At 33.8% G+C, this 23,298-nt stretch overlaps 1 protein-coding gene across 1 annotated transcript in view; it reads left to right on the top strand.

The window, feature by feature from the left end:
* Robo1 (roundabout guidance receptor 1) overlaps positions 1 to 23,298 on the top strand; it is a 379,533-nt gene that overhangs the window by 69,133 nt on the left and 287,102 nt on the right. Inside the window, exon 2 of the mRNA XM_076868692.2 lies at positions 758 to 1,084. Within this exon, the coding sequence (XP_076724807.2) occupies positions 758 to 1,084 (327 nt within the window). The remainder of the gene's footprint in view (positions 1 to 757; positions 1,085 to 23,298) is intronic.

Genomic DNA, 23,298 nt, shown 5'->3' with positions numbered 1-23,298 from the left:
ATTATAATATCATTGGAAAAATAAGGCACAAAGACAGGATATATTTAAATGACATATACATATAGACCTTCATTTCTTAAGTACTATTTAAGGTCCATAATGCAGCTCCTTATGCAGTATTCTTTTCCGTTAATATTGTATTTATTCATTTGGAGTCAATTATTTAATATTCAAATATTAATATAATAATGAAATAAATTTATTAATTAAAGCTGTGGGGAATATATTTATAGATATATATACACACAGATTTTATTATTTAGGAAGAGATAAGAATCTATATGAAAAAATTTTATTGTATTTGAATATAAATTTTCATTTGTGTACAGCATGTTTTGTTAGAGTCTTAATTGATGATAGTTAAAAGGAGATGCCAGGAAGCCATGGTATTATTTGTAATACTCAGGAAGCTGTTTAGCAGTTCCCTGACAGCTTTCTCTTCAAAAGCAGGCACTGTGCATGGTATAAACAATGTAATGGGCTCTGAAATGATTCATGGCCAGGGATTTGAACAGCAGACAGGATTTGTACAAGTGGAGTGTAAGCAAGAGAACTTTCTAAGTGGAGGGTCAAAAGAATTCAGGATTTGGAAGGTGCAGTCAAAGTGGATGCCAGAAGGATTAGTTAGCAGATAGGATAGGAAGGGTAGGTCAACATTAGGTAGTGTTTAAATAAAAGGGTTAAAAACTTCTGATATAAGGCTTTTAACTGTTTTTGAGCGAAACAGGAAGATATTTTGTCAATTCTTTTTTTGCAGGCTCCCGTCTTCGACAGGAAGATTTTCCACCTCGAATTGTTGAACACCCTTCTGACCTAATTGTCTCAAAAGGAGAACCTGCAACTCTGAACTGTAAAGCTGAAGGCCGCCCCACACCCACTATTGAATGGTACAAAGGCGGGGAGAGAGTGGAAACAGACAAAGATGACCCTCGCTCACACCGAATGTTGCTGCCAAGTGGATCTTTATTTTTCTTACGTATAGTACATGGACGAAAAAGTAGGCCTGACGAAGGGGTCTACGTGTGTGTGGCAAGGAATTACCTCGGAGAGGCTGTGAGCCACAACGCATCACTGGAGGTGGCTAGTAAGTAAAATGGGCTTTCTGTGTTTGGCAGGGGGAGTGGCCAAGTCATGATAATGGCAATGAAAAATAGAGCATGTGCAATAAATAGGCTTTACTTGAGGACCCTCTGTACTTTTTTATATCTGAATGAAACTTAGTTTTAAAATTGTCTTTATTTTTCATTCTAGCTAGTTATTCTAGGTAGACTGAGGTTTGTGCGTGTAGTTGTTGAACCTTTTGATTTTTGATTTGGAACTGTTTTCTGTTAACAATTTCACTGAATTTGTCTTATTCCCCTCCTTTGTGGCTTCTAAATATAGTGAATATCATAGTGTGACTGCAAATAGAATAGTATAGGATTTTAAAAAGTTGTCTTCATTGGAAGAATTACTTTCAACTTGTAATATAAGGTATGGTTTTAAACAATTTCTAATTCTTGGAAGTATATTATACTTCTCAATGCTAAATCTAGAAAAGATTTTTAGGCTTTATACTTGGCTTCTATAGTGAAGCGTCAAAAATGGTGCATGTAATCCTCTAGTAGGTTATGCTAGAATATGTTCACTAATGATTAAATTGTTTTTAGAGTCTAAATGTTCATTTTATTTGAATAAGATTTGGACTTCTCTTATTTTCTATCCATATTCAAGAGGTAGCCAAAACATTTCATTTCCTTGAAAAATCCTGGTGTACATCTATGACAAAGACTGAGAATTTCTGGGCTGGGGTTGTGGCTCACTGATAGAGTGTTTGCCTAGCATGCATGAGGCACTGGGTTTGATCCCTAGCACCACATAAAAATAAACAAATAAAAAAAAAAGGTATTGTGTTCATCTACAACTAAAAAAAAAAAAAATCTTAAAAAAAATTGAGAATTGGGCTGGGGATGTGGCTCAAGCCTGGCATGCGTGCAGCCCGGGTTCGATCATCAGCACCACATACAAAGATGTTGTGTCTGCCAAATACTAAAAAATAAATATTAAAAAATTCTCTCTCTCTCTCCCTCTCTCTCACTCTCTCTTTAAAAAAAAAATTGAGAATTTCTGCATAAGGATTGGAGAGACAGATGAAATTAAGCTTAATTCCCTTAACCACATATATAACTGTATTCACAACTATATATATTTCTATATGTTTTTCCAGATAAGTAATATTTTCATATGACTTATGTTTAACATTTTAATAATATAATCATTTTCATAGTCTCTAGCATTTTAATATATAAATTTAATTTATAACTTGAATAAATAGAACCATAAATAATTATAAAATTGTAGACACAGAAAAGAACTTAGAGATAATTATTCCAGCTCAATTGTATTATTAATGTGGAGTCAGCTCCAGAGTGCTTAAATGATTTGATCATCTTCACAAAGTTATGTAGTGCTTACATTGAGACAGAATGTCAAAAGGGTATGATATGAGCATAAAATATAATTAGAATAAAACAAAGTAACATTTTAAAGCATAACAAAACTAATCATTCATATTTTTTCACTGTTTATTGGAAACCAGTATTTGCATTTCACTGTCTTATTGTATTGCCTTGACTCTCCCTGAAGTCTTAGAATGAACTCAGCAAGGTGTATGAAAACTATCATCACAACAAAAAGATATTTTGCTTTTATTTTTATTTTTTTGAAGCCCAACTTTAAATGTAGTTTTTCAAACAAAAGAAGTATAAGTGTTCAACTTATTTTTAAATAATATCTGTTTGAGTCATCTTTCAATGTTAAGATTCTGGCACCTTTCTAACTTTTGGTCTATTTACGCTTAATAATTCTTTGTAGAGGTAAAATTAATTTAGCACTTGAAAACAAATTTAGAGAATCAGAAAAGCTAATACAGAACAAGTTGACCAGCTCCAATTTCTGGTAGGTAAGAAACTGAAAACCAGAGGGAAAATCAAAATGATTGTTCTCTGGAATCATAATTTCTAATAAATGAAGTGTGTATCAACAGGAGTAGCAAAAAGTCATCTGGTGTTTCTGGATTACTTTTTGCTCAACTCACATTCTTATCATTGTCTGGATTTTAAGAAGGAAGTTATAGGTTTGAATAGGTCTAAATGCTCACCTTCTCGATCTTCCTTTTTCAAAACACCTTTAGTTTCACTCCAATGATCAAGATGCCCTTCATGCATTGGGATTTAGACAGCCTTCTTTCCTGATCTGGCTTTTGTGTAGGTATTTTAAAGATACTATTAGTTTCCAGTTAAGTTCTTTCTAAGGTAGGCATTCCATTACCTTGAGAAGCCATTATGTGAAAAGCTGTTCATCCCCCTCAACAAATGTACAATCAGAATTGAAACCAGACACAAGATCATTATATCACTTCTACCAGCAAAATATTCAAAGACAGAGCCCCTTCATGCATAATTCACAAATTTTAGCATGATGTTCATCATTATGTCCTCAAAATGTTTTCCAGCTCTAGAGGAAAAAAATATTCTAATTTACTGATTAAACCTTTTTTTTTTTCTTTTTAAAGACAAGGTGTTGATTAACTGCTTAGGGCCTTGCTGAATGGCTGAGGCTGGCCTTGAATTTATGATCTTCTTACCTCAGCTTCCCAAATTACTGAAATTATATGTGTGTGTCTCCACACTCAGCTAATTTACTGAATAAAATTTAATAGAAAAACTTTAAAAATATTTGAACAGTAACAATCACTATATCTATACAAGGAGAAAGCATAGATATTATAAATTTGTCAAGTAAAATTTAGTTAATTAGGGTAGTTTGATAACAAGTATTCTTATTAAAGATAATAATAATTTGAAACCCTAAAAAAACTTAAGGAGCATTTGTTTTGAATAATTTTTATGCTAGGTTAATTACAATGAATAGAAAAATATTTTATTTGAATGAGACATGATTTGAACATAAGTTTATGGGAAAAATAAATTACTCAACCATTTAAAAGGATTTTGTGTCTTTAAAGTTTAGAAACTATTATTTAGTAAATGTATGCTTCAGTTTGCTACAAAAAGATATGTAGTAATTGAATTCACTGTATTTCAGTTATTTATGTATCTATTTGTTTATTTATTTGTGGTGCTAGAGACTGAACCCTGGGTTGCTCTATCTCTGAACCCCATCCATAACCCTTTGTACTTTTGATTTTTGAGAAGGGTCTTGCTTAGTTGCCCTGGGTGGCAATGAACTTGTGATCTTTCTGCCTAAATCTGAGAATGGAGGCATGTGCCACCATGCCTAGCTCAGTTATTTATTTTAAGAAACAAGTTCTGCTCATTCACCATCTTTAGAATGGTTTTGTCCTAAATCCAAAATTAGCCATTTGTATGCTTTGTTAATAAATAAGATGGAAAGAAGGGGGAAGCATGGGTCATATTTCTATAAGATAAACGTGTAAAGTTTGGTTACAGTTTGGGTTTTATTTTTTCTTGGAGAATATACTACTTTTTTTTTTTTTTTTTAATATTTCCTTAGTTTAGGTACCAGAAGTTCACTGAGTACTATTCTTACTTTCCCCAAGGCTCAGACACAGGAAGACAAAGATTGCATCTAATTTTGTAGTGACGCTGTAGCCCCAAGTGATAGCATTAACAAAAGTGTCTTGAGGCAATGCAGGTTTCACAGTGCAGTTGTTGGTAATGCTTTTAAAAACATTTATCAGTGTTTTACTTGTGCTTAAACCAAGTTTTACAGCTGTAACAACAACTGGCTTGCTTGGTTCCTCATAATTGTCAGTCTCTCAAACTTTGAAAAAAAAAAAAAGATTATGGAATGCCATTTAAAACTCTTATTTCTATAGAGAAATGATAATATTCTTGCATATTATGTCTGTAGAGTTTATTTAAATGGGAACAATGCAGCTAGGGATTATATTTATTGGTTACCTTTAGCTTATTTTTATTTTCATTTACATTACATTTATAACCAGGGTTGACCTTCTTGCAGAGAATATTGGCTCACATTTTGGTGCTTATTCTTACCATGTGGTGAAAACTGTCTTCCTTGTTCTTAAACACTGAATTTTGTTGCAGGTAAACTTATTTCACATTATTATAAAGTTTAAAAATATGACTGTTAAGATATGTTCAGCAGCCTTTATTTCTAATATCTATACCTGGAAATTTTGGTTTGGGTTTTATAAAAGAAAAGAATCTCTCTAATCACAAATGTGTTTTTTTTAAATTATTTCTTCATTATTAGTTCTCTTTGCAAATGAAGAATGACATATTTTGTTAGGGATATTTAATTATGTAATTTAGAAGACATTGCTGTTTAAAAGATTTAGGAAAACTCACTATGGGGACTGAGGTTGTAGCTCAGTGGCTGAGTGCTTGCCTAGTATGCATGAGGCACTGGGTTCAATCCTCAGCACTGCATAAAAAAATAATTCACTATGTGTCTAATTCAGTTTCAAACTTAGCTTTCCTTAAGAATCATGCAAAGCAGTTTTTTTTTATTAGAGCATTATAGTTATACATAAAAAGCAATCTTCTTGCTTATTTTGGATTATATATGTTGGAGAGTCTATGAAATGCTTATGAAAATATCTTATTGATTTATTATCCTACATTGAATATCACCAATTATTAAGTTTATGTTATGCCTGGCACAGATTAATAGCACAGTTCTTTGATATAGCTTGTATTTAATAAGTAATTTGATCTTAGATAATTACATTGAATTTTAAGAAAAATTTATTTGAACCCTGACCTTCAAGCTTCCCATTGTAGACTGTGGCTAAGTCATCTGCTAAGCAGTGGTACAGTCAACATATGGCTATTTGTATCCTAGTTAAGCTGTTTTCTCTGGAGAAAGAGAAATTCCCTTCAGAATAGGCAGACATCTGCTGGCCTTCTATGTAGCAAAACCATAGAAAAACTGTATTTCCTGGGGGAAAAAAATCATTTTTGTTAATTAATCAAAGATTGTAATTCTAGAATTTATTTACTGGAGTGCTCTTTTTTTTTTTTTTTATTAGATCCTCAATACTTTGAAGTAAAATGTTGTCTTTTGAAGAAATATTCTCTGTTGCTTTCAATACGTGATGACCTTTTTGTTATTATAAAATGATGGTTCTCAAAGTGTTTTAGAATTCGTATTGTCCCATTTTCCTCACTTAGGTAAAATAAGAAAATGAAATGAATATGTATGGTGCATACACACATTTACCTGGGTACAATACAATGTATTTTCAAAATCTAGTCCAGGGTAGATGGAAACTTTCCTCCTGGGAATGAAATGGTTCAGATGAGATGAGGTGAAAATGAAATATGTCATTATATTTTAAATTACCTGAATGATTGCGTGTGTGTGTGTGTGTGTGTGTGTGTGTGTGTTATCAGGACAGAATCATGGAAAAGAAGATCTGTTCAATATCATACAGCTGATCAGTAATGGAATGAAAACCAGAATTCAAGTCTCCTCACTCGGGATAGACAAGAATCCCTGAGTTCTGTGGTGTTAACTCCAGAGCTTAGAAATAGCTATTTTGTGAAATGAGATGGTTTTTGGTAATGTCAGAAAAGTCATATATACTTTATGTGTGTGTTCACCTAAACAGGTACATGTTCTGTGATAAACTTTTCATCTTTGGAATTGACTTGGGTTTATATTTCATTTTTTAAAAATCCTTGTTTCCTTTACTCAATTTGTTTTACTTTAAAAAAAAGAAGAAAAAGAAAATCTTGCCATTTTTAAACACTCTGACCAAATTCTAAAATATTTTTACATATCATATTTTTTTTCCCATTATTCCAAAGAGAAGTATTAAAGAGTCATTTCAGGATTTTCATTTTCTTGTACTTGCTTTTCCCAAATTGATTCATGATTAAATGAAATACTGTATGTGTGATATGTTGCACATTGTTATAATTAATGTCTAATTATTGTTGTTTTTACTAGTTTTTTTCCCTTACATCCAATGTGATCAGATAATAGAATATGGAAGGATTATTGATACAAAGCCTTTTATCTGAAGAAGCTGTGGATGCTTCTGATTTAAAAAATGCTATCAACCCTGGTTCAATTTTGAATTCAGAACTTATTTGATAAGATACAGAAATTTAAATGAAATGATTCAGTCATCAAATTGTCCTTAAATTAATTTCTAATTAAGTAAAGAGTGTGATGGATATGCTAAATTCCATTTTGGATGGAATTGATGGTATGGAAAAATTTCCCTTATTCATGAATACTCACTGTATAATGCAGGACATGCAGATAGTTTGGACTGAAATCATTTATTTCAGGGACAAATTAACACATTCATTTTTATAATGTTTATAGTCAGGATGATATTCAGATTTTTAAAAATATTTTTTAGTTGTCGATGGAACTTTATTATTTATTTATTTATTTATATATGGTGCTGAGAATCAAACCCGGTGTCTCACCCATGCTAGGCAAGCACTCTTCCACTGAGCTATAGCAGTAGCCTGGCATTCAAATGTTTTAAAAAAATTTATGTATGTTCATTTAAGTGAAGAAGCTATTGACCAGAGTAGTCCTTTGTTAATGTTTTTATAACAAACTCTAAACATTTCTGTTAGGTTTAAACTATTTTATCATTTTAAGTGACTAAGAAACAAAAATCAGGAAAAAAATTATGAAATCTTAATTATGATATAAATGAGTAGCAGTCCATGGAGCCACTTGTCATATTCAAATATCAGTCTTAAGCTCTGTTATAAGTAAGTGTAGAATGTTATCTCTTCCAGCACATGTAGTGTGAATTGCGTATTTGCTGGGAAAAGCAAGAGCAAGAACAATATTTTTGGATATTGCATTAAGAGAAAAGAGTTTTTATTTTCTTTTGAAAGACTATACAAATTCTCCTTCACATTTTGGGTTTTTACCTTTCAAAGAGTAGTTGTGAAATATAAAAACAGAAACTCATTTTCTACAGTGCACATGGGAAATGACAGTGGCAATAGGCATAAATAGAAAGTTTGAGTTTTAATGGATGTTTCAATAGGAAAGGACAACTTTGCTGACCATCTCAATGTGTTAGAGGAAATAGCGGTATCAGAGAATGCCCTATATATTCTGGCAATTAATAATCATCAGATTATATTCCATTTTAAACTGCTCTTAAACAATAGATTGTAAGCTCAAGTGTTTTAGGTTGACTGTTTTTTTGGTGGTACTGGGGATTGAAGCCAGGGCCTTACTACTACTGAGGTATATCCCCAGCCTTTTTGAATTTTGAGACAAGGTCCCCCTAAGTTGCTGGAGCTGACCTCAAATTCAGGATCCTCCTGCCTCAACTGTCCCAAGTAGGTGGGATTATGACGTGTACCCACCATGCCTACCTTTGGTTAACTTCTTGGCTTACAATTTTTTATTGTTTTTTTTTTTTTTTTGTTTCACATGCCTATAATAAATTTCAAGAAAGATCTTAGACTCAGATCACATTAGACATTTCCTTTCTTATGCCTAAACACAAATTAAAAATGATAATTTACACAGAAAAATTTTATAAATAACTTCTAAAAATCATACTTTATTGCCAGAAGTGATATATGTTCATTATACAACAGTTTTTTTGTTTGTTTTATGGTGCTGGGGTTTGAACCCAAGAACTTGTGCACACTAGGCATGTTGTTATGGGTTAGATGTAGTGTCCCCCAAAAGCTCACTGATGAGACAATGCAAGAAGGTTTGAAGGAGAAATGATTGGCTTATAGCCTTGATCCAATCAATGAATTGATTCCTGATGGGATTAACTGGGTAGTAACTGGAGGGAGATGGGGTGTGGCTAGAGAAAGTTGCTCTTTGGAGGTGGGGCTCTTGGGTATCTATTTGTATTTAAGGAATGGACACTATCTCTCTCTGCTCTCTGATCATCGTGTGAGTTGCTTCCCTCCACAACACTCTTCCACCATGATGTTCTGCCTCATCTCAAGCCCCAAGGAATATAACCTGCTAATTCTGGATTGAGACCTCTGAAACTATGAGCCCCCAAATAAACTTTTCCTCCTCTAATATTGTTCTGGTTGGGCCTTTTTGTTACAGCAGCATAAAAACTGACTACAAACACATATTCTTTACCAATGAGCTCCATCCCCATATAGAATATTTTCAAAATATACAACTATTCATGGTCTTTTAATACATAAGGGGTTGCTGAAGTTGAAGTTTTGGTGACTATCCTTCTGGTCGTTTTTTTTTTTTCTTTTTCCCCATATGTGCCATGCTCAGAATGATCCACAGAAGCATATATTCTCAATAGAATCCTTCTTTATCTTTTTGTTTTTTTCTGTGGAGCTGAGGACCCAAAACAGGGATTGAGTATACCAGGTAAGTGCACTACCACAGAGCTATGGCCTTAGTTCTCAGTGTTTTGTTAATGACTAAAACAGGCATTGAAAATGTTGGAACACATATGACATAATCAGCTGTGTTACAGAGACTACATGGAAAAGCTTAGCTTTCCAGACTGGATGTTACAAGTCAGCAACCGCCTACAGAATATTACTAGATCTACTATCTGGGAACAGATTCAATCCAGTAATCTTGGGGTTAAAGGTGACATATTCCATTATGAGTCTCATGAGCCAATACTTTTATTTTTTTCAAAAACTAAATGATATTCATACATGTTGAAAAGTACTAAGATGATTATTTCAACACTAGTTGATACTTAGATATAAAGCCCCTTGAGGCTTCCAGAAAATCAAATCAGTATTTTGTTATTTATGAGAAATTCTTGGCAGGGTCTCCTTGTATCCACACTGCTGTCTGTAAAACCTAATAAAACAAAAAGGTGGATCTGGTTATCTCTCAGATCTTATCATTAGGTCCCCTTTTCTCTTAATCCTAATTTATTTGTGATTTAATGCTAGAAGTCATTCTCACATGCATAGAGTAACTTGAGAATAATTCATATTTAATACTTGTATTTTGGTGATATGTTTATTTATTAAGAACATACTTAAATTTCTCAATATAATTAATTTTTACTGAAATATAATTTACTGAAGCTTTCATTATGTATCAGTTAATTTTTTTTAATCCATACTTGCTTAGCCATAGAATTGTCAGGTTAGAATAGAACACTGCTGAATGTCTTTGCAGCATAAAAGTTCTTCTGTGTCTTTGTTATACAATACGGGCAACTTTTTTAAAATAATGTTTAAAAAAGAAGCTATAAAATAAAAATATGAAAGCTACTAAAATTTAGCCTGTCCTTACATGGAAGTTTTTCATAAATGATTTGTTTAAACCTTCTGTTTAGCTTATCTTTTCAGTAGTGAATCAAAAAGAAATGATATCAGCCTTCAAAGACACTAGCATAGTTGGAAGAGGGACAAGTGTACTGAAAATAAGCAACTAACCATACAAATAAATACTTTCTGTGTAATTGTGATAAGTACTGGGAAGGAATGAGATTAGAGTTGAGGACTAAGTTACAGGCGAATATTATCAAGATGGAGAGTTAAAAAATAATTTCAGGATAAATGAACAATACATTGAAAGAGTCATAGGAACATGATGTAATTGTACATATTTGAAGAAATGAGAGATAGTAGATATCCCTTAGGCAATGACAGAGATGAGCTGATCTGATTTGTATTTTAAAATATCATCCTTGTGGTACATGAGTTGTGTATAGACTGAATTGCAGAATGATTGGAGGAGGTCAATTTGGAGGCTATTACAGTATTTCAGGCATAAGTGATGATGGTTTGAAGCTGGCGGTAATAATGAAGGTAAAGAAAAAAGGGACACTTAGATTTGGGGATTGAATATTTGATGAATTTTGGAGGATGAGACAGAAGTTGAGATTTTGCAAGAATTGCAATTATTGGTGATGACAAGGTCCACTAATGAATAAGGACAATATGATACATATAAAAAATGGAATAATACTCATAAAAAAGAAATGAAATCTGGTCAATTGCACCAAGATGGATGGAACTAGATGTTCATATATTAAATGAAGTAAGTCCAAACACAAAAAGACAGGTGTCATATAATCTTGCTCATTTGTTGAAACTAAGAAAATCAATTTCATGGAAGCAACAGTGAAATAGTATTCACTACATACTGGGAAGAATAGGGGGGCAGAAAGAAATTAAAGGGCACCAAAACAGAGTTAGGAGAATTAGTTCTGGTTTTGTATAGCATAATAGGGTAACTTGTGGTTACAATGACCTATGATATATTTTTAAATATCTAAAAAATTGTACCCAGGTTTCCAACACATAGGAATGATTAATGTTTGATGAGATGGACATGCTTATTACCCTAATTTGATTATTATACATCGTGTGTGTGTAAAAATAATTATTGTACTGAACTGTATAAAAATATACAAATATTGTGTATCAACAAAATTATATTATTACTATTGCAGTGCTGGCTTTCTGCCACTGAGCTAGATACTCAGCCTGTCAAAAATAGTTTTAAAAATAATGCAGTCAGAAGATACTATTTTCCTGAGGTTTTCTTTTATTCAAAGTTCTGGAATATTTAAGTCTCTCTTCTGGGGATAACATGACTAAGAGAACTTAGCTGACTTCTAGTAATATGGAAGCCAAGTGAGTTATTTTTTAGGATCTAACATGTAGCTTGGGCTCTCCTTATCTAGTAACCCCTTCTGGGCAACATGCGACCCTAATGATTGGCTAATAGAAAAGGAAGAGGTTTAAACTTCTTGATTGATAAGGATACAATTCCTGCCTTGTTTCCTAAAGGGGTATACGGAGGAGCTTGACCTATTTTACAAATAGCAAATATAAATGCAAAATAGGACCTAGCAACCTTTTGGTGCTTTCTCCTTTTGTTTCTGAATTTGGAATAAAAGACACCAAATAATTATTTTGTAAAGCAGTTGTTTTGCCTTCTTGTCCTTTTCCAGTAATTTCTGCATTATATGTAAATCTGTTGTCATAGTGAAGTACAGTTATATTTAGCAAAGCAAATTTGATGAGAAATCAAAAGGAAACGAAAGCACAGTAATGCTTTAAATTTTATATTGTAATCTTAAACTGTGATGTGTAGTGGATGAAATAAAAAATGAAGGAAAAAATCAGTTAAAGTACAGTGTAAAAAGCCAGTAGTAATATAAATGATGCAATAATGAGGCAATATCAGGTTGAAAGAGAAGACACCTGTATGGATGGTTTGTTGTTCAGCAGTGCAGTGGCTGCAAGCTCAGGTGTGGGCTGGATTGATGGTGCTTCTGGCAGAAAGTGGAGCTTGCTGTTCAAAATCTGCTTCATGGCAGCAGCATTAGCATCACCTTGAAGCACGTAAGAAATTCGGAATGTTGGATCTCATTCCAAGTGAATCAGACCCTGGATTTTAACAATATCTTCAGGTGATTCTTATGCAGATTTGGTTGAGATGCACTGATGTACACTAGTTCTTCATTGGCATAGGTTTCAGAGGGCATTTTGGAAACTGAAGCAGAATTTTAGTGTAATCAGTCTGGAATCTTAAACTGGAGGTCATAGACCTCTGTTGTTTCCTGAAAGCCAAATACACCCTGTTGGAATGTGAGCATACTATGGTAGATTTTTTGAGAGAAGCCCATTAAACACTGTTGGTAAATGATTCTGGACTTAAAAAGCCCTGAGGAGTTGAGAGGAGTGTGGGGTGGGTGGGACTTTGTAAGAGACAGGTAGGGACAGCAGATTAGGGGCAGAAATGGAGAGGCACACACAGAAAAGCACAAGTGAAATGGAGGAAGAGGAAGACAACTAAAGTAACAAAGGGGGATATGGGAAGAGAAACATAGATGAACTTGATATGTCTGAGATAGTGAGGTAGGGAGACAGAGAGACAGAAAAAGGCAAGCTCAGCCCTGAGGAGATACAGATTGGGTAAGAATTCAGCTTAGGAGAGGAGAGAAATACATTTGCCCAGATAGAGATAATATTTCCTCTGTATGGACACTTACAAAGAAGACTGAAATAAGTACAATTAGTGGGATGTTAAGCAGAATGTAAAGTGTTCAAACCCTTATTAATATGCATGTCACTGTTTATCAAGGAAAGTGATATAGGGAAATTATCTTAGGTGTATTTAAGTAAACCTATGAAAGCCTACATTTACTTAGCTTAACCTAAAAATGAAATGCTGGATTCCCTTCTTTACTTTGCTAGGATGAGAACTATAAGAAAAATGTACTTTATTAATAAGCACAGAACCATGCTGGAAGGGTCATTTGGAAGTCATTTAATCTGTCCCTTTGACTTTTAGTTTAAATTGTCTGAAGATAATTTGTTGTAGTAAAAGAGATTCAGAGTAAAAGATTATCTAGCCACTGTCATCAATATAACTTTTATGCACTAGTGTATGTTAACACAGAATTATTACTTTAATTTACTTAAATCTTGTGCTGAAGCCTAATTCTTTCACTTTACATTCTAAGTGATAACAGAGAAAAACTATCCTTTATATAGCAGCTCATATGTTTGAAGGTCATTATTAGGGACCTAATTTTTAATAAAGTATATCTGATACTTAATTTAAGTTTTTGAGCATAATAAAGTAGTTTCTAATCTCAGTCTCTTAGTCTCCAAAGTAGAAATTGTAGCTTTAGTCACATTTTAAGCTGCATCGTATTTAACCTCAGTTTAAATTGAAGTTTTAATAGTGCATATGACATTTTACATTTGTCAAGAGAAATAAAAGTTTATGATCAAGTTATTTAGTGTGCCTGAATAAAGGCATTTTTAATCTTACCTAGTCAATGATGGAGCAAAATTTAAAATAAAAGCCAGAAAGTTAAAAAGAAAATGAGAAAAGACAACTCTCCCCTAAAAAGAGTTATACTGTATTCGCGTCTCCTCTTCTACCATCCTGTATACCTTCACCAGATAATACTTCACTCTGTGTAGATTGAGTAACATTAAGTTACTTTAAAAAAAAATCAGATTATTATCATAGTAGGACACCAGAAAAGTGAATTAGGAGCCTTCATTAGATGTGGAAGGCCATTTAGAATATTTTGATCATGTTAAGTTAGCATTTGTCACAGTTTGCCCAATTGGCCTCCCTTAGTTCTTAAATGAAAGTGTAGTGCAGGTTGCTATTTTATAAAACCTTTCTTAAGGGAATTCTTGAAAAACATGATTTATCATTGTTTCCTTTGGGATCTTCCTCTGGGAAGAAAGCAGAGAAGAACCAAATCTGATGGGAGAAAGGAAATAGTTACATGGCCAGTGGATTGAGAACCTGTGGACAGTTACCTTTCTCCCTGTAACTCTCTTCGTTTGCCTAAATCCCCCAAAGAACCTTAAAATTCTGTGTTTACTCTGTAACACTGATGGGCAATCCAGTCAATTCCTCAACATTTTTCTCTTTCTTTCCTTTTTATGTTTTAAAAATTAATCACCACTTATGTCTCTGTATTCTTCTTTCTGAAATGGGTTCTCTGAGGACCAGGTTGGTTATCATTTTTAAGGCCTCCCTCAGGATTTTAGTCATCAGCGCCAGTTGAATAATAATACATTTCTTATGACCTTTTCTTTGACAATTTTTATTTTGTTTTAGTAAAATGGGTTTTTATAATCCTCTCTAATGGCTCTTATTTACAGAAGATGTTATGGGAACTCTTCATAGGTAGATACAACTGATTCTGTCATTAAATTAAACATCGTTTCCAAGAAACTCAATAAATGTTCATTTGGCATAGCCCTATGGCTTTGCTGAAGTGATTGAACCTCTCTGTATAATGTTTATTCCATTGACCTCATGGAGGTGTGGGAATATGCTATCATTTGTTTTTTTTTTTTTTTTTTTTTCTTTAAGGTACACAGGTCAGCAGATTATAAGAAGGCCTGAATTGTTGTTGTTTTTTTTTTTTTAAAGAGAGAGAGAGGTAGAGAGAGAGAGAATTTTTTTAATATTTATTTTTTAGTAATCGGCGGGCACAACATCTTTGTTTGTATGTGGTGCTGAGGATCGAACCCGGGCCGCACGCATGCCAGGCGAGCGTGCTACCGCTTGAGCCACATATGCTATCATTTGAATATGGACTTTCCCTCAAAGTTGCAGGTGTTAAATATTTGTTTCTCAGCCTGTAGCACTATTGGGAGGTGGTGGAACTTTTAAGAGGTGGGGCCTAATGGAAGGAAGTTAGATTATTATGGGAGTGCCTTTGAAAAGGGTTTTGAGATCCTCATCTTTTCCTTTTTCTCTCTTTACTTCCTGGCTGCCAGGGGGTAAACAACTTCTTCTGCCATGTTGTACTGTGCTGCCAAGAGACTAAAGCAACAGACCAACAAACAGCAGGCTGAAACCTCTGAAACCATGAGCCAAAGTAAACCATTCCTTCTTTTAAGTTGTTATTTTTAAAGGTATTTTTTTGTAGTTATGGGAAGCTGACTAACACAGAAGGACTATGAAAGTTGATGCATATAAATTGTCCCTGGCAGACAACACTCTCCATATGCAAGTGGTACCTGTTATACTGTCTGCTATTTCCTATGCTACATACATTATTAAATTGGTTCTTTCCATATCTGTGGTCCCAAAGAATATCTCTCACTATTTGAGGAAGGCAAATACTTAAAAAATAAATCCATATATGGTTACATTTTGAATGACCTTTCAGTTGCCAGGGTCAGTCATTTCTTCAAATATAAGTGGATTTAAAATTCATATAAAATATGTACTTTGTGAAACAGTACATATTTTTAATTTATCATTGTATACCCTGCCTTTTGTGACAAAATTTGGTTTTGATGATTTGTAAAGCTATCATTACTGGTGATGTTAGCATTGTAATAGTTCTTTGGCCTTTTCTCAAAATATGTTTTGATGTAATATTTCTTTGGACTGTTAAAAAACAATTTGGAAAATACATCTTTGAACTTTTTTTTTTTTTTTCCTGCTACTGGGGATTGAGCTCAGGGGCACTGAATACTGAGCCACATTCCAGCCCTATTTTGTATTTTATTGAGAGACAGGGTCTCACTGAGTTGCTTAGTGCCTCAATTTTGCTGAGGCTGGCCTTGAATTCGAAATCCTCTTGCCTCAGCTTCCCGAATTGCTGGGATTACAGGTGTGTACTAACTCACCCAGTTACATATTTAAACTTTTAAGCCTTCCTATTTTATGTAAGATTTCAGAGTCTAAAAAATTATCTGATGATGTGAAACACAAGTAGAAGATTTAAATTTTTGAGATTCCCACACTTCTGTGAACCAAAAATACTTTGGCTAGTCTGACTAGTTTCTGATAAAACATTTTGAATACCATTATTTTTTTGCCTTTTGTAGGAGGAATGTGCTTGCTTATGTGAGGAGTAGGTATGTGATTATCTTCCTCATTTTTTTTTTGTTTGAAGAATTTAAGAGTAAGAATAGGGTATACTAATCTGTTTCCATTATGGCTTCTGGGTATTTTTTTTATCATTAGCATATTGAAGGACATGCAGGAATTCATTTGAGATTCCAAAGATAGGCAGTTCAAATATGGTGCTTCCCAAAACTTTGCCAAGAGATTCTTAACACTAGGTGGGCCTTACCTTTCTCTCGTACCAATATTGTGTTGCTTGTAACTGCCTTCACCTCAGCTTTCTAAACTTTGCCTTTTATAATGAATATTTTTTTTTACCTCTTTCAAGCATTTGATATATATTAGCCTTCTTGGTGAAATATTTGCTTTCCCAGAATTTCATGGCACTCAGCTTTATCACATATATATTAGGTTTGCATGTAACCAAAGTCAAGCAATTTAACCAAATAGATATAAATTTGATTGTGGAAATAGACCATGCAAAGTATAGTGGCTCTATATAATTTTCCTCTTATTTATCTGCTGAGTCTTTCCTTACTGATAGCTAATTTGTTCAAGTATCTTGGGAATTTCCTTTTTTGTCTCTATGATCTACCATGGATGGCCATACCTACCTCTTTGGATTCATCAACCAACATCATCTTAATTTACTCCTGGTCTCCTATCTCTAACCTCGATCTCAACAGTCTGCTCCATTTGGAAATCATGGTGGCATATCCAGGTCAAATCTTCAAAATGAGACTTCCATCTTATGTCTCATCTCTGCCTTTCCTCTGTTGCTTCCTGGCTATGAAAATAATACCACCAGTAAACGCCCAAACCAGAACCCTGAGATGGATTCTTCCCTCCTTGTTTTCCATCTTTATACATCAGTTAATTAGGTTTTGGTTGATTTTTTTTCCCCCTAAATTGCTTTAGAATCTTTCCATTTATCTCCATCTTCTTTGTTGTTCTAATTAGAATCACCATGATTTCTCACCTAGATAACTGTAATACTCCTAGTAGAAATCTTGCTTTGATTTTTCATCTTTCCCAAACCAATATTATATGGTACAGTTTTCTGTAGTAATGCTGGGCATTGGAGGATTTGCAGCTCCCAGTCAGCTATCAGATCAGCAGGGTAAATAACAGAGACTTTTCGGTATGCTCTGTTGCTAATCCAGTGATATTTGGTATGTTAAATGTATTAACTGCATTTTAAACTTGCAGTACTTTCCATTTAGGATGGGTTTTTCCGGACATAACTCCATCATAAGTCAAGAAGCATTTATACAACATTATATTACTTAACATAATAGTCTAACCATTATTACCTCATATTATAAAATTTAATGTATCTTAAGTAGAATGAAATCATGTCTTCAATTTCATAGTAGATAACAGATACTATGCATGAGTATTTAAAAAGAAAGATGTATTGATATACATCAATGGAAATAGGCATCATGCTTTCCTTAAATCAGAAAGAATTATTCATTAATATTTATAGTTAAATGTGTAGTATAATGGATTATCTCAATGTTTGTTTTAACAATCTAAGATATACTGCTCATACATAAATTAATAGATTAAAATGTGCTAGTTTATCTTAAAACAAAACATTTTAATGGAAACATTTAAAATCTAAATATTTTTGGCAGATATATGTTACATATTTACAAATTTAAATATTTATTATGTTTAGAATACTCATTTTGCTTTTGCCTAAAGTAAGACATAAAGTCCAGAAACTAGAAAGTCAAATCCTCAGCACTGATACCTACTTCTGTGAGTCAGTTGGGCCATCTTCTAAGCTACAATTGTTAGTCTTACTTAGGGCAAATAGGAAGAAAGTTAATTTGGCTGATATTTTTTTTCTTTTCAGTTTTAAAAGCAGTTTATTGATGCTAATGCTAGAAAACACACACACACACACACACACACACACACACACACTTACTTAAAAAAACTGAGGGGATATTTTTAGATGCCTGTTGCAGATTCAGCTTCATTTTTGTTATGGTTTAGATATGAGGTATCCCCCAAATGCTCATGTGTAAGACAGTGCAAGAAGGTTTAGAGGTGAAATGATTGGATTATGAAAGTCTTAACCTAATCAGTGGATTAATCCACTGATGGGGATTAACTGGGTGGTAACTGTAGGCCAGCAGCATGTGACTGAAGGAGGTGGGTCATTGGGGGCATGCCTTTGGGGTTTATATTTTGTCCCAGTGAGTGAACACTCTCTGCTTCCTGTCTCTGTCCTGAGCTGATTTCTTCCTCCATAGCTTCCACCATGTTCTACCTCATCAAAGGCCCAGAGTAGTGGAGTTGGCTGTCTGTAAACTGAGACTTTTGAACTGTGATCACCAAATAAATTTTTCCTCTTCTACATTCTTCTTGTCAGGTCTTTTGGTCACAGTGATAGAAAAGTTGACTAAAACAAGCTCCTTCTTCCCCCACCCCTTGTTTTAAGAATGTCAGATCCAAATATTCTGTAGTTTTTAAAAAATAGGATTGAGACATATAATTTATTCATGAAATTTTGGATGAAGAAAATACGAACAAAGGAATGCCTCTCTAACTTTGCCCTGGAATGTGACAATTAATGTGATAATTAACTCGATGTTATCATAGATTGCTTTATCTTCTAAATAATTTATACTTCAGTTTGCTTTTGTCCTTTAAAATGTCAAGGCATGAAATTGATTAGGCATAATTGTACCTTTGATTAATATTTAATTCAACATTATTTTATTGCCCTAAGTGTACATGTGGCTATGTCACAATTTAGAATGTTGAGTGTGTATAAGAAAACTTGATGTATTCACTTTTTTATAATTCAAATTCACCACTTTTTAGAGCTGGACATGGTATTATATAGTATGTATGTATATAATATATATGTGAATGTATGTATGCATGTATATTTATATATGTATAACTTCTTTTTGGGGTTATCACTAACAGAATTGACTGGATTTAGAAAGCATTATTTTTCTCCAAACAGTTCAGTCATATCTCCATAAAATATATATTCCCTGGGCTGGGGATATAGCTCACTTGATAGAATACTTGCCTCCCATGCACCAGGCCTTGGGTTTGATCCCCAGCACCACAGGAAAAAAAATATATTCTATAATATATAACTCTAATAAATGAAAATATTAACCAATTTGAAAATGAAAATATTAACCAATTTGAAAATGAAAATATTAACCAATTTGAAAATATTGTTATAAATTCCACAGAAAATTTGACGGTTTTGTTCATATATCGCGGAGGAACTTGGTTAATCAGCACATGATGAAAGCTGATGCTCCACTGATGCTTATGCAAGTGTTGGGACCAAAGGACCACCTGATGGGACAGATTTCTTAGGCAATCTGAGTTGATGAGCCAGAGAGAGGAGTAACCTTTTCTGGAATATGTGGCACCATCTCTTCTACTGCTCCACTCACATCTCTCTCTCTCTCTCTCTCTCACATACACACCATCAGCATTTTGATTTTGCACAAAGGCAGGGGTATAATATAGAGGCATTGTTCAGGGGTATAATTTAGAGGCATTGTGTACATTAGTCGAAGCTTGTTATCTATTCAGCATATCTTTCTGATGGTAACCTAGAATTCCTTGAACAGTTCTATGGTTGCAGGGAAGAGGAGAATATTATTCTCTTGCCATTTTAGCAGTAACTTGCCACAAACACACAAACAAGCAGGGATGGGATCATATACCATTGGTTTTCCTTCCTGGAATATATCAGTTCCATGAGAACAAGGACCTGTCACTACTGGTCACTCTCGATTTACTACAATGCCAAGCAAAGAAAAAGTCCCAAAATCTTAGTGAACAAATGTTCTAGAGCTTATCACTTGGCATTGATTTTCTGGGCTTTTCATAAGGGCCTGATAATGCCTCTTAACCTCTGTGACTTAATTTTCTTATCTATAAATTGACAATATAGTAATATTTGTTATCTTACATTATACATAATTGGATAACTATTGGAATATAATTTGAAATGGTCTGAGATAAGCTTTATGCAGATAAGAGACACAGCTGTCTAATCAATGGTGTCCTTAGAAGTTCTGATAGTTGTTATGGTTTTGCAAAACTTAGTACCTGAAAGAAATTCAGGCAGTGAAATTTTATAAAAATAAGGGGAGACGGAGAGGGAGGAGAGGGGAGAGGGGAGAGGGGAGAGGGGAGAGGGGAGAGGGAGAGGGAGAGGGAGAAAGAGAAAGCACAAGTGAGTGCAAGAGCTAGCTCTAAGTTACATTAACTCTAACTACCATGTCTGTGATCTTTAATTTAAAATGAGACTATCCAATCTGGTCCTGTGGTGCATTGCTGTAATCCCAGCAACTCAGGAGGCTGAGGCAGGAGAATTAGAAGTTCAAAGCCAGCCTCAGAAACTTAAAGAGGACCTAGACAACTTAGTGAAACCCTGTCTCAATATAAAAAAATAAATAAAAATAAAAATAAAAAGGACTGGAGATCTGGGGCTGTAACTCATTGGTAAAGTGCCCCTGGCTTCAATCCCCAGTATCAAAAAACTAAAATTACTTAATTAATATTAAGCTGTCTTGTGATTTTCTTTTCTTTAAAATTATGCTTTTCCATGAGAATTTGTGTATTTTTTGTTGCATTTGTTAGGATTTATTTTCACATTTTAGCGTGGTGGTAGGGACCCAAGTGTAATAAAGTCCAGAAACTAGAAAGTCAAATCCTCAGGGTAAATTGGAGAGTGAGGGTATGCCATGACCATTTGGGGCAAAGATGAAGCCTACTTCCAGAAAATACATTCCTCCATGATTGTCCAGGATCTTTTTGATATTATAGAGGTGGGGGATTCAATCCCTACAAATTTTAGGTTTTTGGTCTTTACTTTTTGAAGATCAACTTTAGCTTCATATTTAAATTATTCTCCTAGCAATTATTCTGTTGACTGGTCTTATATGCCTTTAACCTGTAACCCTAGTATATCTTTTACATTTCATTTCTTAGATGACTAGAGCTCTTTTCTGCTCTTTTATATGCATGTGTTTTTCTAGTATATAATAGCCATTTAACAAATTTAACCTCATGAAAGATTTTGTTCCCTGTTTAAAAGGATGTTTTTGTGCCAGTGACCTGCTACATATTTTATATGCAAACATACCTATTTATATTTTGTTACTTAAAAGGTTTTTTTTTAATGTTTATTACTTTCCTAAAATTCTGGCTTTTTAAAAGTTAGGCTTATTTTGAGAACAAAATCATTATTTCAGAGAAATTCCATTTGTAATATTTATTAGACTATAGGGAATTTCTCATTTTAGAATGACCTGTGTTTCACTCAGTGTTTACAAAAACTGCTCATTTATTTGACATAAGGGGCTAATCAAACTGCATAAGTACATTCTTGGATGTTTGAAGGTTTTTAAGCACCATAGAGAGAGTACTTATGTTATAGAAATTGTGTTTCTATATGTGGAAAATCTCCACTGAAATTCACAGTGGACCAAAGGAAGAATATTGAGTTTTAAATATTCTAACTAATGTAATTAATTTATATCTATTTTATATTTGACTTAACCAGAGAAATCGGTCCTAGTAAAATCATATTATAGAATATAGTCTGAATTTTCTAAAATTCTGAAAGAATTTGAGGTAAAACATCATGGTAATTGTAATGATAACCAGTACTATCTAAGTGTTTGCTATGTGCCCAGTACTGGCTCACATTTATTTTTGTAATTAGTACACATTAGTGATACTGAATGATGGCTTTCATTGTGGCATATTCATAGGCTGGCTTGCATTTAGTAATTTAGTTAATCCTTACAACTCAGTGAAGCAGTTAAGTACAATCTTCATTTTCAGAAATCGAGGTTTAGGTAGTTTAAGTAAATTTTACCATCCCCATATCCCTATGTAATAATAATAATAATGATAATTATAAAAATAAGTATATCACATAAACATAATATAGTAATATATTATATATTTATTATTTTATTTATCATAAGTATCATATGTACAAATGTGTTTGTTATTATTATTAATTATTGTTATTATTATTCTGGAGATCAAACCCAGAGGCACTCTACCACTTAGCTACATCCCCAACACTTTTTTTAAAAAAATTAATTATTTTAATTTGGCATAGATGATAGCAGAATGCATTTTGATTCATTGTACACAATTGCAGTGCAACTTTTTACTTCTCTGGTTGTACACAGTGTAGGGTCACACTATATGTGCAGTCATACATGTACCTAGGGTAATGATGTTACCGCTGAGTCCTTGCTTCCCCAGTGTTGAAGTATAACACTAGAGAAGCACACCGAGGCAAGGTCAGAGTGGAAAATAGAAGTTTATTAAAGGACAGCAGAAAAGACTTCTCCCAGAGGAAGAAGGGGACCCAAGAGATGGAATCTGTGGAAGTGCAGTTGTCTCTCCATTTTATAGTTCCTTCAGTGATGGAATGTAGGTGGGAAGACCCAAAGGGGGGGGGGCACAGGTGGGCCAAAGAAGTAATCTTCATTAACACTTCTTTGGGATGGGCTCTGGGCCTTGGGCTTTTCCCAGACTTCATTAACATTCCAAGAGTTTTCTGCTTTTCCCGGAATTCATTCTCAACATGGCCTCCATTTTGGATCTTACTCCATATTAGGCCCTATTTACCTAATTACACCGACTACCTAACTTTAAATCTGGCTTCAATGCCTATCTCATTCCTCCATCTTTCCTTATCACACACTCCCTCCCCACTTCTCCCTCCCCTTTGCCCAGCACTTTTTATTTTTATTTTCAGACAAGGTCTTGCTAAATTGCTTGGGTTGGCCTCGAACTTGTGATTCTTCTGCCTCAGCCTCTGGAATTAATGGGATTATAGGTCTGTGCCATTGTTCTAGACTCTTATGTTATTTTGCCTCTCACACTTAATGAGATTCTCTGATCTTGGAGGATTCTTAATAATGAATGTAAAATTTAAGTTCATTTTACATATGAGACAATTACCTTCACACAAAATTGTGC

The sequence above is a fragment of the Callospermophilus lateralis genome, chromosome 10 (genome assembly GCF_048772815.1).
Source record: "Callospermophilus lateralis isolate mCalLat2 chromosome 10, mCalLat2.hap1, whole genome shotgun sequence".
In the NCBI taxonomy this organism is placed as follows: domain Eukaryota; kingdom Metazoa; phylum Chordata; class Mammalia; order Rodentia; family Sciuridae; genus Callospermophilus; species Callospermophilus lateralis.
This window is presented reverse-complemented; position numbering and strand designations above follow the sequence as displayed.